The sequence below is a fragment of the Nilaparvata lugens genome, chromosome 1 (assembly GCF_014356525.2).
Source record: "Nilaparvata lugens isolate BPH chromosome 1, ASM1435652v1, whole genome shotgun sequence".
NCBI lineage: Eukaryota > Metazoa > Arthropoda > Insecta > Hemiptera > Delphacidae > Nilaparvata > Nilaparvata lugens.
Window position 1 is genome coordinate 73162970 of NC_052504.1, and position 17047 is coordinate 73180016.

Below are 17047 nucleotides of genomic sequence, written 5' to 3' on the forward strand. Positions count from 1 at the left end.
ATGAAACCATGAATCCATATCAACGATTTTCAAATAACGACTGGAAATGGATAATTTTATTTCATTAGGCGAAGCAGTAAAACAGTAATAATGTAACACTTGTGTGTTGTGAACCATGTAACTTATTCTACTAGATGAGAGACAGAACAGCAATGGGTTCTGTTCTGATTTGAATGATTTTGGAGTGTTAGTTCAACAATATTGATTTAGAACCATAGAATTGCATTCTTTACTTCGAAGCAATGGGGATCCATCTGGACATTCTGGTTACAAATGATCAATTCTGGAATTGATTTTGTCAAATTTGCGATGCATTCATCAGCAGTGCTGAATTTATTGACAATGATATTTTATTGTGAATCTATCTTTTTTGATCCGTACTTGAAATATAATTATTGTAGTGGACATTGAATCCAGAGCCTGGAGGTGTGATATTTTTCATCTGCGAGTAATTAATCGGTTATATTGCTCATTTCATTCATTCATCATTATTTTTTTCTAAAATTTTATCACTTATATTATAAATATATAATATTATTTGCTCATTTTCCAGGCATTTATTTCGTTCATCTATCAGCGTTATCCAATCTCTGGCAAATGGATTTTTTTTCTTCACATTTTGTTCAGATTATTTTTTGAGTATCTCTTGTCAGCATTCATTGAATTTGTGTTTTTATATACTTTTTTGGTTTTCATTCAGATCCAAGGTCTTTCAAGGTCCATTGGAAATATTAAAACTGCAAAGCACATTGAAGAGCCTTAGCGTCCCTCAAATTGGCCCCCAGAAGCCAACCATCTGATTCAAATGATATCAACCTGAAATGTAGTCTTCTAAAATCTAGTGTTTAGGTCACATTTGTTTCGGTTGTAACTTGATATTGAGTCAGAAACCGTATGTGTTTCTATGACGTGAAATACATGCGTTGATGTGAAATACATACCAAAAAGGTTGGATGAAATTACTTTCTGTTTCAGAACTTATTTCCAACTTCACTCACATCACAGATACAGTATCCAGGTGAACCTATTAATAAATCATAGCTTTCAATAGCTTGGTACAATATTGTTTTCGGAGTAGATTTGAGGTAGAATTCGTTGATTGGAGTTATTGTATAGAGTAGCCCACTTGAGCGTTTAGCGCTGAACGAAATGCCTGTTATGCTTTTCCTGTGACCTTTTATCGTCTACTTCGATGCTAATGCAATCCGATTTTTTTTATAAATTTAGAGCTATCTATTTCAGAGCTACATATATCTCCCACACTGTCACAGCATTTCGTTTCAACACGCTGCAAAAAAATATGAAAACGATGGAGTATGAGAACTAACTGAAAGGGCTCAGCTTACATGTAAAAATCGTGTTTACTGAAGCAACGGTCCCCAAACTCATTGTAGGCTGCCCTGCCAGTTCCACTGCATGTTATAGTCCATCCCGCGCTATAACGTAAAGGACACTTGGGACCAAGAGAAATATGAGCTCTGAGAGAATATATCTTCCTACTGGCCAACTAAATCCTTCCCAAAATATGGCATCCCGTTCAACGTATAGGCCATATTAGCCTAAAAATGTCCTATTTATGATAATAGTATTAAAGATGTAACTCATTCATTTCATCCACATGGAAGCTGATTTGTGAATGTTTTCGTGGGCAGTTTCCAATTCAATATTGAATTTATTCAAAGAAAATTGATATCCTATTATACAGATTTATGAATAAATACCTACGAATTGCGAATTCAATCAAAATTACAGATCGAAAATGAAGTCGTATCAATTATTATGTTTCCAATTGGATTGAAAATTGGTTTAGTTGGGAATAGTTGATGAATTGCTAAGTGAATCGATAGAAAATGAACACTTCGAATTCAATTTAAGAGTAGTACATTGTAATAGAAAGATATTTCACAATAGTAAAAGTAGTGATGGAATAGAAGCCTGTTTTTATCATTATCATGACTGATTTGATATGTAATGAATGCCATAAATTGAATATAATTCACAGTACAGCGTCGCTACGGTACTTGAATTTATTCCAGGAGTGGGAATAATCAATTGGGATGAAACTATTTATAGAGTAACTCATAGTAGCCGGGGGACAACTTTGTATAACATAGAGTGCAAGAGTCTTGACAGAAAAAAACAAGTCTTCAAAACTGTAATCTCCTGTCAACTCAAAGTAACATTATTTCTTCTACTGAAATAATTATCCGTGAACATGATTTCGAACTCATGCTATTGGATGTGACATCCTGGAAAACCACTTCCTACAAGTTTCTGTCGTCATCGTTGCTAAACTAGATGAAAAGCGTCGTGTACTTTCCTAGCCGGAAAACTTGTTAGTTGAAACTTTGTTGTTCTTGTTTCATTTTGTCACTTTATTTTCCACGAGAAAGATTGAGAATGATGATGATCACCATTCATGAACATTATTTATCGCTCACTTCCAACAGGCCAACTCATCAATTATCAAGTGATCAAGAGCGAAACAAATATTCGAGGGGAGAAACGAAACTATATCAATATACAAGGAGGCTTGTCGATTGTAATAATCAATTATTATTGAAAGAAAATCCAAATTAAATGCTGTAAATCTCCCCGAAGATTTCTGCTATTGCAAATATTAACTTCAGGGGAAACAGCTGGATGGAAATTCGAATACTTCATAATCTATATATTTTCAATCCAATGGAAAGAAACATTTCAGAGAGAAGTATACAATAAAAGGATTGAGGTGATTACAAGAGGAACGACAGAATTTCCTTCTCTCTATCACTTGATAATTTATTATTTTCAATTAAAATCCCCATCACTCTATTTCTGAAAACTAAGTTTATTTCATAAACTAGATCTGAACTAACCTCTGAACTTATCTCTATGAACTACCTTATACAAAACCTATGCATGGGTTGCCAGAAAGAGATTCAAATGATGAGAAGAATCCCGGAGATCATTTTATTGGAACTCATATTAATTCGAAAATATCAACGGACCAAACTGACAAAGTGTCACAAACAATGTGATCAACAACGTTGACAAGCTGTGACAGATTTCAAGTGTTGAAAACAACGTTACGTTCCCATCATCACCTCCAACTGTGTCACAGGAAGGCAATAAAAAATAATTTCATGATATTTTGCATGGAAATGCTCAAGTTACGATTTAATAGGTTTTCAAGATAGTCGGTTTTATACTTTGTTTGTCATTTAAGCAGTGATTGGACAGTTCTATTTCCTGTATAAATTGATAGGTGATTGATCACTGTATACTTGTTATAACAGACTAATATATAATGCTACTAAAAATATATATTATATATTGTGCTTACTCCATGAACTGTAAATCCTAATATTGATCCAGACTTGACAGAGTATCTAGCTACTTCCTCATGATGAAGTACAGAAAATTAATCTAACTTTTTTGTTAATCATGATCCTATTCTCTGTCGTCCGTCGCATTACATGGAGAGTTTTTTATAGTGGATCCTTGTCTTTCCTCATTCCACTTTTTTCTGAGAATTCTATTCTCCATCCTCTTCTATTCTCATTCAGCTATACCATTATATTTATTAAAGACTGCACACTTGAAAATACGGTTCCAATTAAAATTTAAATCATATATCTCAATAAGGCTATTTGAAAGATCAATTGCATGAAATTATTACTAATACCATTTTATAAGTTAGTGGTAATGTTTTATTATTTAGAGATATTTGAAAATGGCGTAAAACTGGTTTTGTCTGAAATAGGACCAAGGTACTATCAATCTATGCAATTATAGTGCGTATTTATCGCGTTATGTACATACTTTCAGAAATTCCATTTCATGCTACGATATCATTATCACATACATTGAAACTAAATTTATATAAACAAGCAGAGCTATTGTCTTGAATATACCGTAAGTTGGTCAAAGTTACCTAATCTATAATTTATGAATTTACTGGAGTTTATCATACACTGCGCCGTATAGCTAGTAAGCTTATTGGCTTGAATAAAATGTTTATTACAAGTCGCTAAGTTACTAATAAAGCAAAAAGTTCTATTCATTACTAAAAATCCAAGAGCAGAAATATTCATATTATGTGGCTTAGCTTATGAAATTTCAATTCAAATAATCATACCAACCATTTATTGGAATGAAGAATCCAGATGACGACTGTTGGGTTTTGTTGAGAAGAGCCGACTGGGCAGCCTCTATTTGAGTACCATCCATCCAATCTCTTCTCTCCCAGCTTGCTGTCAAGAATAAGCTGCTAAGGCCTGAAATACACAAGGAAATATCCTTCTTAACAAGAAATTTGAAAAAATGAACAGACTTCGTAAAAATTTTACTTCATACAACATTAGAGATTATAGAAAACGATAGGAATGGCAGAAATCCTATAGAATTTATTGTTCATCTGCCTTCTTGCTGAAATGAGCACGAAAACACAGTTGAATTAAAACTCAATTTCAAGTTAATCCAACATAAAACTCGTGAGAAGTATAATCAATCTTTTAAACATGATTGATCATGATAATGTAGTTTAAAACTTAATTCAATCAACCAACTTATTAATGTGATTCGTTAACCTCTCTTCTTGACGACCGTTGGACAGAAATGCTTGATAAGGAAACTTCACCAGTGTACGGGGCCGGAAGCAAACTTAATAGAGAGCCTTCAACCAATATTGAAAGCTTTCTGATAAAGTTTACCGAATCACTTTGACCTCCAAAGTCTTATCATTACTTGGTCCAAACTTTCCACGCAGATGCCAATAAATTACTGCTCTGGAAACTTTAGCATCTCGAAAAAGTCGATTTTTACTTCTGAGTACACATTCACAGTAACAAGTAGGCCTATCCCTCTAGGAAAAGTAGAATCTTTATTAACGAACAGATTACTCGAAGATTCTTTGACTTAAAAATCATCGACGAATCATTATAGGTGGTCACTGGAATGATGAATGAAAATGAAAATGAATGAATTCCAAGATTTTCAACAAATAATCATGAAGTTTTCTCATTAATTCAATGTAGACCAACATTATATGCGATATTCAAACAATTTCGAAATCTTCAGCCCTTATTACATTACTTAATCATTTCTTGGATTATAGACATTTTTTCCAGATCCACAGATTATCTCAACATTATAGCTGCAGGAGAGCTATGAAAATCAACCCTACTAAAATGGAAAATGATATTCCAAGATAGTAAATTGACGCCAGCAGACAAAAGTCTCCATTTGTTCTCTTTAGATGTGTATTAATGAATGCTTGACTTGAAATGAACAGTTGCCATAAACATCGTTCTGCCAACAGTTAAGAGTTTCCCTATTTATTTTTCTTCTCAAATAATGAACGATCCAATTCGAATCATTTATCTTGAATCTTGTCCTGGTTTGACGAAAACGAAAATGCAATTTCGATTTCTCATATTCCTATCGTTTTCTTATTTTCCAACGGATATAATAAAAAAGAAGTTGGAGATAGATGGATGGAAGACTCCTCCGAGATTAAGTTAGGCAATCAAACGGCAAGACACAAAATCAATCTGCTCTCTCACCCATTCACTCTTCTCCCTGTCACTCTCTTTCTCTCTCTCTCTCTCTTTCATTCACTGTTTCTCTCTCATACTTACATACTCTCCCACTCACTCATCACAGCTCGGCAGGGCAGCTCACTCATCTTCTTTTTGTTCTCGTGAGTGATGTCTCATTCTAGACTGAGTAGTCATCAATCAGTAGAGCTATACTTGCACTTTTTACAACTGCCCTGCCAGGTGACTCATTTTTTGCAGTTCTTCCATGGAGACACACCCAATGCATTTTGTAAGGGACAAGTGTGAATGCGGACAATAGTTCATAGCTTAGAAGCTAGTGGAAAGATCACAACCTTCTAAATAATGTGTCGAGAAATATCAATAATTCTAAAATCAGATCAATTTGAGTGAATAATAACACCCCCTAGTTATCTCACCCTGAGCAATAATTTTATTTGATGAATTTAATAAAAGTATTGAAGTTTATTATAGAACTCAATAGCTTATCATGAAATGTAATCCTCCATTATGTTAAATTCCATAACCTCAATTCATTATTATATAATCCAATATCAAATACCTATGATGCCCACACTTTCATCCCAAAGTACGCCCACAGCCAAATATTTCGATGATCTTACATTGAGTGATTATTGCGAGCTAGAATTATGCCTGATATCGGTCATCTACAGTGAACTATTGTTTCAGAGGCGGCTCATCATCATACATCATAGTGACAACCATACAGTCTCCAACCGATATCATAATGGGGGAAGTTTGAGTCCATTGATTATCAATTATTGCCTCAAACCATCCACTCCCATTATTAGCTGTATCTTTGAGCTCAATTTGAATCACTGTGTATACTGATAAAATCCAATATCATGAAAAATGTATTTGTGAGAGAGATGGAGAAACGATTGCAGTTGAGTATAGAGTTGTTATAATTAGTGGAATTCTTTTCACGAAATGTGAAAGATACTTCAGGGGAAGAGAGACGGATACAGGGGTTTTCAAAATTGATCCTTGATCCATGAACTTTTGCAGATCTTCTTTGAAATGACGTGGATGAGATAAATGTTTTAAAATTGTACTGATGGTTCTTATCTTTAAAGTCAAAGAAGTTGAATACTCAAAGCATTCTCTACATCTTCATTATCATTTTATCCCATCTCGTATCATGAATTTATTCAATTTATACATGTTCTATATTAATATACATTTGCTTAATAAGAGAGATGACTATGATCAACGAGATTGATAAATAATATTTTTGCACTTCTAATTGTAACACTCTTACAACATCCATTTCATCAATCTAATCAAGGATATTCCCTAAAAAATGTATCCAGGTCAGATTTCAAATGAATTAGTTGACATTTAAGAAAACCTTCAATTACAGATCAATATTGTACATTAAAGAGAAAGATTTCTTCATTCGAGAATAATGAATTTTGATCGACTCTGTCACTAGATCGTGAGTCAACCTAAAAGCCGTTCATTAATGATTATAAGAGATCTCTCGATTCACAATGGGTTCAATCTACAATGTTGTAGAATGCAGAATGTACGCTCAAAGAATTTTGTGCGGTTACTTGAAACTTGAAACAGACAGTAATGCTGGCGGAATTAAGTTGTTATCTGTCAGCCGCAGGCTTTTTGATGAGAATACGAACAACCAATCCAACTAAGCTCACTCAATTCCCCCTAACAAGACAATATTGCATTACTGGCTCCCACGACTTTTTCAAATTGATACTGTCGCTGTCTACCACTGGGTGCCGCATCCTGCAACAACTCAGGTAGTTTCTTGGAAAACGACCAAAATTAGTGTGAAATTACAGCCGGTTCTCCAACCTCAACTAACGAAGGTAAATCATGAACTTGTTAAAATAATTTACATGAGACCCCTCAGGGTGAAACTAAGCTCGAAGACAACACATACCAAGCTTTAAATATTGAAAATGTGTATCAGTTAATGTTTACAACCGGAATTCGGAAACGATTTCATCTTTATTAATCAGTGTATTTTGTATTCGATTCTTTAACCATATAACTGCTATCAAGCCATTATAAGCTTAATACTTACTTCAATAACTAACTACAGGTGTGTGAATTACACCTATGGTTGATGGATCATTCTCCGGTTGAGATAAATGAGTTTTTTATCATTCTTAGATGAATCACCTTGACAGTCACTTGTTTCAATTCTTTCAGTGTTTTATTAATGATTATTATTATTTTTCCATGGTTTGTGTGTCTTTGTGTGTGAAATGTGATATCATTTGTATCATGGAATTTGTCATGTAAGCGATATCATTGAATAAAAGTTGATTTGATTTGATAATGCTTTTATAAAACGTATAAAATGCTCCAGGCCTTGCAGTATTATTCTGTATCGCATCGTACTATGTTGAACAGAGTATGATCATTATTATTATCATTATTCCCACACAATATAGATTTCAATAGAATTCAGACCCAACTCCTCACGCTGAAGAAGACAAGTTTTTAGGATTCCAAATACCAAAAACAATGAGATTTGATGAAGGAGTAGAATGGGGCAGATAGCGACACTTTTTGGTGAATAAATTTCCAGTTTCCACATAAAAAATTCCCCTCCATAACAAACGTATGATCGGATACGTAACAAACGTATGTATACTACGTAATGTATTTATTCTCAAATGAATACACTACGGGATGAACAGATCATTCTCTAAAGTATGATAATCATCAAGCGAAAAAACATGAGAGTTGGAATGTCTAAAAGTGGGACTTTCGAATCTGCTTTGTGACTTCCTATGATTGGTCGCAATCCGATGTAACCCAATTTGCATCACAGATTGATACAAACTCGTCTTGTCTTGTTTGTGCCTGCACAGTTTTCTCGTTTGTGAAGTAGAGGCAAGTTGAGAGTAAACAAATGATATATTTCCAAATAGTTTTAATTTTTTAGTTGTGTTAGGTTTGGTCTTACTAGGTTATTGTTCTCATGTAATTCATATTTGCCTGTTAGATGTCTGATTCAAGTTGATTCGAGTAGAATTCATCTGATTTTTTCAAATAGCTTCACCGTTGAACACATTTTCACTTTTACTTTTATTGATTCACTCAATTAACAGTTGGCTGTTTCCAAATTAACTTGACTGATTTGCTCCCGTAAACATAATTTCCAAAATTGACCGGCGTTCTTGTCTGTTTCCTCTCAACAGACTACTTGCAGTTTAGTTATATAGTTGCAAACCATTAGAGCACTCCTAACTTATGAAGACCCCATCAATACCAGATGCATCCTGCTTCCTTTGGTCTCCTTTCAAATTATCGTCATCCTGTCAAAACTTATCAAACATAATTCTTATGCATAAAACATATCATTTCACAGGAATTAATCATGGATCAAGTATCTATGGAGGAAACCTTCAGCATCAGGGAATAATCCATTCCATACCAACGTGAGCTCATGAGAAATACTATGTTGTTATTTCCATTCTAGTAATCAATATGGAACAAGTTATAATATTTCTGGATTGATCTTATATATCTATAAATTTTTGAAGAATGTTCTTCAAGCTATAAAATCTCTGCTTAGCATATTTAAAATCAGATTACTCACACAGAAAAAATTTAATTCTATTATAAACTAGCCGTCAGGCTCGCTTCGCTCGCCATATCCGTCTAGCCAGGGGGCTCCGCCCCCTGGACCCCCGACTGGATCGTCCAAAATTGAGATCAGCGGGCTCGCTTCGCTCGCCTGCATGTAGACCTCAGCGGAACCTCTGTACCGAATTTGAACGTATTATGTCAATTTGATCTCGAAATACACCTGTTACTATATCGGCGTATCTTTGGCGAACAAAATTCTTCCACCTCAGTTAAACCTGTGTACTGAATTTTTTAAAATATATTTCCATCAATAATTATTGAAAAAAAGTGAGGAAACGCAGAAAAGCTGAGAAAACGCTAATTTTGGCTAACTGGATAAATTGGTATTTAGGAGGTTCTGGATAAATGCATTTCAATCTTCAACTTGGTGCCAACCTAACAAAGTCAACTCAACTTAATGCCAACCTGACAAAATTTTTAATTTAGTTACCAGAACAACTGTTTCGAAGAGGTACTCTCTCTCGATTATAGTTCTATATTAACATAATTATGGTATGGACATTTTAATTATAATTTTAAGATATTGGAATAAGAAGAATATACATGCTAAAAGAACTTTAAACCCTTAAAAACCACCCTTAGAGTTAAAATATCACCAAAAGATTTTTTAGTGCGCCTCTAAAGGGCCAACTGAACATACCTACCAAATTTGAACGTTTTTGGTCCGGTAGATTTTTAGTTCTGCGAGTGAGTGAGTGAGTCAGTCAGTCAGTCAGTGAGTGAGTGCCATTTCGCTTTTATATATATATATAGAAGAAGAAGATGCACCCATCTCATCTACTGGATAGCACTAGCCTACTTATTTTTGGATAAGCAGCTCAATCCTGACAATTATCTATGTTATTAATAGTATGACTTGCCTGCCTTCTCCAAAATACAATCTATATAATTGACTCTTGTGGAGGAGCAAAATACGTTCCAAACATCGATGAATGTCTAAAAATAAACGGTCGTTCAATAATAATAATAATAATAATAATAATAATAATAATAATAATAATAATAATATAATAATAATATAATAATAATAATAATAATAATAATAATAATAAAAAAAAATGGTGAGTGTGATCATAGCAGTTTGTAATGGAAACATAAATTATTAACATCTTCTAAATTACTTTCTATCTCCAGGAATAAATTTCACAGTAAATATTAGCATCATAATTAATCTTATATGTAATATCAGGTATCTGCCAAAGGAGGAAATGTCATCCAAAATAGTGGGAAAGACATAAACATTTTTTTCCAAGTGGTTAGCTTATACGAAAGGTCATATCCAGCTCAAGAGAGCACCATTTCTCAAGAAGCATCCTGCACGATCCTGCTGCAGTTGATAACTGCTTGTACCCACTTACATGAAAATCAACCCCCTGGAAATAAGAGGAACTACTAGTCATAAAACTCAAGCTAGTGCTGAGCACAAACCAAAATACCGGTATTACGGTCTCTAATACCCATTTAACGTCTCTGTTACGAGAACCCATCAACACGTTCGTAAAGATACGAAAATCGCATCTGAAGCTGAGGTACATAAGCTCCCGCATGAGTTATCCACCCAGGAAGAGCACTCCTTAAACAGAGAGTTGGAATATTATTCCACATCATGACATAAAGAGGTTGTCGATGGAGCAAAAATTGAGAGCCGGAAGATGAAGCGAAGATTGAAGTTATATTGGAAATAAATCATGATAAAATGAATGGTGAACTGACAGACCAATCTTGAATTCATGACTAGGGGTTTCTTAGCTAGAAAATTAGACTAATTTAACACAATCATGAAATTCCTCAAACTCTATTGAATCTCAAACAAAACAGATTGCAACCCGTATTCTTCAACATACAAAACCTCCCCTGTGTGAATTGGTGTGAATGTATTATACTGTATATATATTGTCCATTGTGAATTTGGAACTCTGTTTATTGATCATTGTATATGTGTCCGAGTTTCTCTCAAAATGAGCAGACTGAATTATTATCGATTCAAATACGACGTTTCAATGAAAAAATTGAGGAATTGGAGAATTCCATGGGAGAAATTGTGAAAAACTATCAATATCGAATAATATAGTTTGATATTACACTAAAATAGCCTCATATTAGAGTACAAACGAATGCCCTGTTGTCCAAGTAACACCAGACGCTGTGACCAGTTGATTGTTTTTAGCTGGAGAATACTGCAGAAAGCAGAGAATTATCTTCAGAAAACTCTCCACCAATTAAATCATCTAAATGATGAATAAAGTGTTCAGCTCTTTTTCTGCGAAGCAAAGGTGTTAGCTATCTCGGGAAAGACACCATCAAGAAAAAAATAGGTTTCTACAATGAAGGTTTTCACTACTTATGCACATAAAGAGAAACAAGACTTAATAATAATTTGTGGTTTCATAATTACACAGGAAATAATATTATGAAGTATTCAATATCCATATCAATTTTAGATATTATATTTTTCTTTTCTGAAAGCACACCTGACAAACAAAGCTGCTCTTCCTCTTATCAACAGGTCTCAGACAAAGCAAATCGAATTCAAATGAAATAGTATATTTCGCACCTAGAGCAGAAAATGAGATTTTTCCGGCTCGAAATCGGTTTTCAAGTCCGAGGCCGTAGGCCGAGGACTAGAAAAGAATGAGAGCCGGAAAAACATTTTTGCCCGTGGTGCGAACGATATTTTTCGCCACACTACAAGTATTGCTGACAAAATAAATAAAGAATACAAAATAAAGAATACTTGTTATCGTACCTATCTCTTGATTTTAGTGGTAGAAGATTTGCAGTCAGGATTTCAGATTCTTTTAAAATTTCACTTGTAATATCACGGGCGTCGTCATCTTCAAGCATTTTTGAAAATTTGGAATGCGCTAATACTGTCAAATCAACAATAAATAATTGAATAAAACTGGTTGCGAAGCGAATTAGTTTGATTCAAAACTCGAACTGAAATCATGGCGACTTCAGCTGATGAAGAAAGTGGACACTCGCCCGATCTATTAACTACAGACCATGTCTACAACAATATTCTAAACAATCAATACTACCACTCAACGGCTTCTTTGAGTAAGGAAGGTTTTATCTAGACCCGGATCATGAAGGCATTATACAAAAGTATTCCAAAACTTTACAAAATGTAATTTAGAATCTATGTCAATCCATGGCAACAATATCGAGTCACTAACACTTACAATAAAGTGTTTACGAATTGACACTCAACAAGTCCAGTCGTAGAACAGTAAAGAAAAATAAAATAAGGCATTGGATAGAACAATTGCCATGGGATACTGTGTACTCAAGACAAAGACAGAAAGCACATTGCCAGTGTCTAGGGCGCACTTCAGTACAAGCTCCCTCCTTCAACACCATAGTTCTCCTATCAAAAAGCCCCTTCCACCTCAAACCGACTGAAACTCAATTAGCGTGAGTGTTCTGGACACTTTTTAGCATTGCATTGAGACCAGCATCGTAGCCACCCCCCACCTCTTGATGCAAGTAACTTCAAATCATCATCAATTTGTTCATGAGACAGTATTTGAAAACAATTAGGTTTCAGTTGAACAGAAAATAACCAGATAATGGAACGAAAAGGACGCGTCAACATTTCATAAAATTATAACTATCACTCAGCAGATTGCGTAAGATAGGAAATTTTCAACAAACTTCTATGGTGAGATGGGATGTTATAATTCCAACAATTCGAGATTGGTGATGAATTTTACTTGTATTCAACCAAGATGAAGTGGGTGAGAGGTGGGGAGAGTGTTAATATGAGTGCCCAGTGTGGACTTGATGAAGTAACTCTCACGGCTCAACAGAAAGGCTATAGAACTAACATTTTTACATCAAAATTAGTAATCATGAATCGCAAATTGTCTGAGATTCCACTGCAAAATAAGTAGAGAAGAAACCTACTAATAAGCATTAAAGTGAAAAATAAGGAGATCCTCTTTCATTCAAAATATGGGTAGATATAAACATAACTCAGCTTGAGTTGTAACTGATTGAATTTTCTCTACCTCTACTTTCTACTCACACTCTCGAATTTTCCAGACACTTTCATTCCCTCGAGACAAACACTTACCTATGAAGTAAGCAAGTTATGAGTTACGTTTCACTGCGAAAAAACGTGTTCCATCCCTGTTTCAGGTCTTCCATCTTCCTGACGGACAGAAAGCGGAAATGGAATAAGATAATCGTCAAGATATGATGGCTTGAAAGCTCACTGTTTTTCGCTATGGTGAGATATATTACACAGAACAAGAAGTATTAAATTTCTGAGGTGACTTTATTTCGTATTTCATTGTTATCCTTTGGCTCCAGTAGTTTGTTATATCATATTTTCTAGTGTGGTCATAAAAAATACAAACATGAACAAATTTCTTTCGGATACACTATTACACTATACACTATATGGTTCTTTTCATATACACACATCCCCAGAATAGGAGTTATCATAATGATCTACAATTCCTATTAGATGAAAATTAAGATATGAGTTTTCAGTTTCCCATCCTATCTCACAAGTGTTTTCCAAATTATTCACATTACTATGTTTCCGAATTATATTTGTCTCTCCCAGATAATGTATCTGTAGATACAGACCTCTTGAATAATTCAAGGTCTGATAGAGTACAACTCAATAGCATAAATTTTTATGAAATTGAGATAAATCGATATTTTTTTTGAGGTCAAGATTACTTATCATAAAGCTATATTGTTATACACCGCACATAAATTGAATGGATGTGAGAATTCAACACTACCATGAATCCATAGCTATTTAAGATTTTCTTTTGAAGGATTACTGAGAAATTGATAAACCTATGTGATGTAACAGTTCACATTTGATCGACGGTCCACTAATGAGTTCATCAATGATTGTCGATTAACATTGGATGACATACTGAATACTTGAAGGTTCAATCACAGTTGGAAATACATTTTTACCTATATGATTCAACATAGCATGAGTTCTGGAGAAACATTTTGTATTGAAACTCAGTAAGGAGGCATTGACAGGTGAATTTGTGCCCCACTACCAATCACGCACGTCCAACTGCTGAACTCAACCCAAACGCAATCCGAGATCAAAATGGACCAACCACCCAAAAGCCGATGATGCTATCAGCACGAACCAAATGTGTCAAACAAAATCCACCGAAGTTTTCACACAAAGCCAGCGAGATAATCAGGAGAGAACTTCAGCAAAACTTCCAAAGCTTGGTTCAAGCTTACAGTGGTATTTCCCTGAAACATACTCTAGCAGGGCTATTCATTTAAAATCAAAAGGTACCAGAAGAGAGATTGATTGATTGATTGATTGAGTACTTCATTTATGTAGATTACAATATATACTGGCTTATACACTTATATATAATAGCTTACAATACAGCAAAATTATAGATGAATTTACATAATATAGACTAAGAAAATAATTATTGAACTGTATATGATATGAAAGATATATGTGTATGTGTGTGTGTGTGTGTGTGTGTGTGAGAGAGAGAGAGAGAAATCGATTGATTGATTGATTATATTAGGGCGGAGTTAGGACTCCTGGTCCTCTCTGCCACAAAGGGAAAGAGAGAGGGATGACGGGATTTTTTAACCCCCAAAACAATATTTAAAAAACGACAATACTTGCATTAAAATGGCAATTACTTCACACAAGGCAATGCAGTGCATCTACATTACCATATACAAAAAGACCTACAAATAAATTTCACACTTTTCCTCAGATAACTGGCATTGATAATGCAATTTACCTAGAATTGAAAAAAAATTCTGTTGATGAAGTATTCCCGAACAGTAATCTCAATATTCGAAAGAAAACTGGGATCAAGGATTGATGATTTTGACCCACAACTTTGTTCACTATGGAGTTGATAATTGTTGAAGGCTTTGAATATTAGAAATGATTACTATTGAATGTAATGATTTGGAGGCATTAGCCTTTCTAATCTGAATTAAATAATCAATCATTAATTCAGTGAGAGCCCCAAGAAATAACTTAATCGTGTATTTTTTCAATAAATGTATTCTTATGATTCAAAGTCTTCTTATGATTTTTTCTAAGCAAAATGTTTCTCAAATTAGATAATGCATCACAAGTTTGTACGTCTTGAGAAGCAGATTGGAAAAACCTGAGAAGCTGGTAGGCCTACTAAAAAATATAAAAATCAAAAACAATGAGCCAATCCTCATAATATTCACCCTTCAAGCAAAGTTTCATCCCTAATACCGGTATTAGATGAGGTTATAAGCGTAGAATAGGTGAACAGCAATGGAGAGAGGTGTAAGGTCAAAATGCGTTTATATTACGACTCTCATCGATCCGCTCCAAGTATACTCCAAATGCATTTTGCTGGTCACCGCTGCTGAGAATCCCAGCATCCTTCTCAATTAAAACCACTTGACAGTTTTTACTGTCAATTAAAACTACCTTTACAACACAATAAATCCATTTTGATGAGAATTTATCAACTAATAAGTATTTGGAAATAGTTTCCAAAGTAGTCCTGATCACATGAGCAGAAAAATATTGAATTCTCTCCCACCTATATTATCTACAATTGAATCCAAAGTTTTGTTTAAGAATAAATTGAAGAACTGGCTAATAGAAATGTGTTTTTACAGTGTGGTGGAACTTTTTGATCAGAGAGGTGCTTAAAATGTTATTTGCGATTATTTACGATGGTATTCACATCACATATGTATAAATGTATTTATTACGTTATCTTACATTTAAATTTGTAAATTCTCATGAAATTGAAATTTTATATAGTCTATTATGTATGACGACTGTGAAACATATTTGATACAATATGTAAATGCAGAGAATAAACTATTCTATTCTATTCTATTCTATTCTAAGTGTTGAGATTTGATTACCAGAACAAGCGCTAACAAAGAACTACATTAAGAGTAAATCACATCACTCTTCTGTGAGGAGAAAGTTACATGGTATTCTAATATAATTATACACTCAATGATTCAGACTGAGGCTATGTTGAGAATAATTTATGTAAGTTGAAGTTTTGAACAATTATTCATCAAGAAAGTGAACGTCATGATATTAATTGAATGTATGTGATATTTTTGATTCGAATTGATGCGTGAACACTAATGATTCAAACTGTTAGGTTTGATGTTTCAACATAATAGCTTTTTGCCTTTGGATTCATGTAACGTACGGAAAGTGACTTTGTAGGATTCCAGATACCGGAGATCTAGCAATGTATTCTGGCAGTTCGCAACAATGAATTCCTTTTCAGCTTTTCCCCGTTATGAAAACGAGAATAGTAGGATAAAAAAGTGGTGGATCAGCGAAACGTTTGGTGGAAGAGGAAGAGGGAGAATTGCTTCCCTTAGACAATGACAAAGCTGTCAAGCGTAAGAAGCTTTAGCAAACAAAAAATCTGAGAAACATGAACAATTTCTTTCGGATACACTATCACACCATACACTATATGGTTCTATTCATATACACACATCCCCAGAATAGGAGTAATCCTAATGATCTACAATTCCTATAAGATGAAAATTAAAATTTTGATATGAATTTCCAGTTTCCCATCCTATCTCACAAGTGTTTTCCAAATTATTCACATTACTATGTTTCCGAGTATATATTTGTCTCTCCCAGATACTGTATGACAACCTCTTGAATAATTCAATGTCTGATAGAGTACAACTCAATAGCATAAAGGTTTATGACATTGAGATGAATCGATATTTTTTTTGAGGTCAAGATTACTTAAAGCCATATTGTTATACACCGCTCATAAATTTAATGGATGTGAGAATTCAACACTACTATGAATCCATAGCTATTAAGGATTTTCTTTTGAAGGATTGCTGAG

General features: G+C 34.1%; 1 protein-coding gene across 1 annotated transcript in view; it reads right to left on the reverse strand.

The window, feature by feature from the left end:
* The window catches only part of LOC111054090 (synaptotagmin-15), a 138529-nt gene that overhangs the window by 93822 nt on the left and 27660 nt on the right, over positions 1 to 17047 (reverse strand). Inside the window, exon 2 of the mRNA XM_039442532.1 lies at positions 4125 to 4259. Within this exon, the coding sequence (XP_039298466.1) occupies positions 4125 to 4212 (88 nt within the window). The 5' untranslated portion in view covers positions 4213 to 4259. The remainder of the gene's footprint in view (positions 1 to 4124; positions 4260 to 17047) is intronic.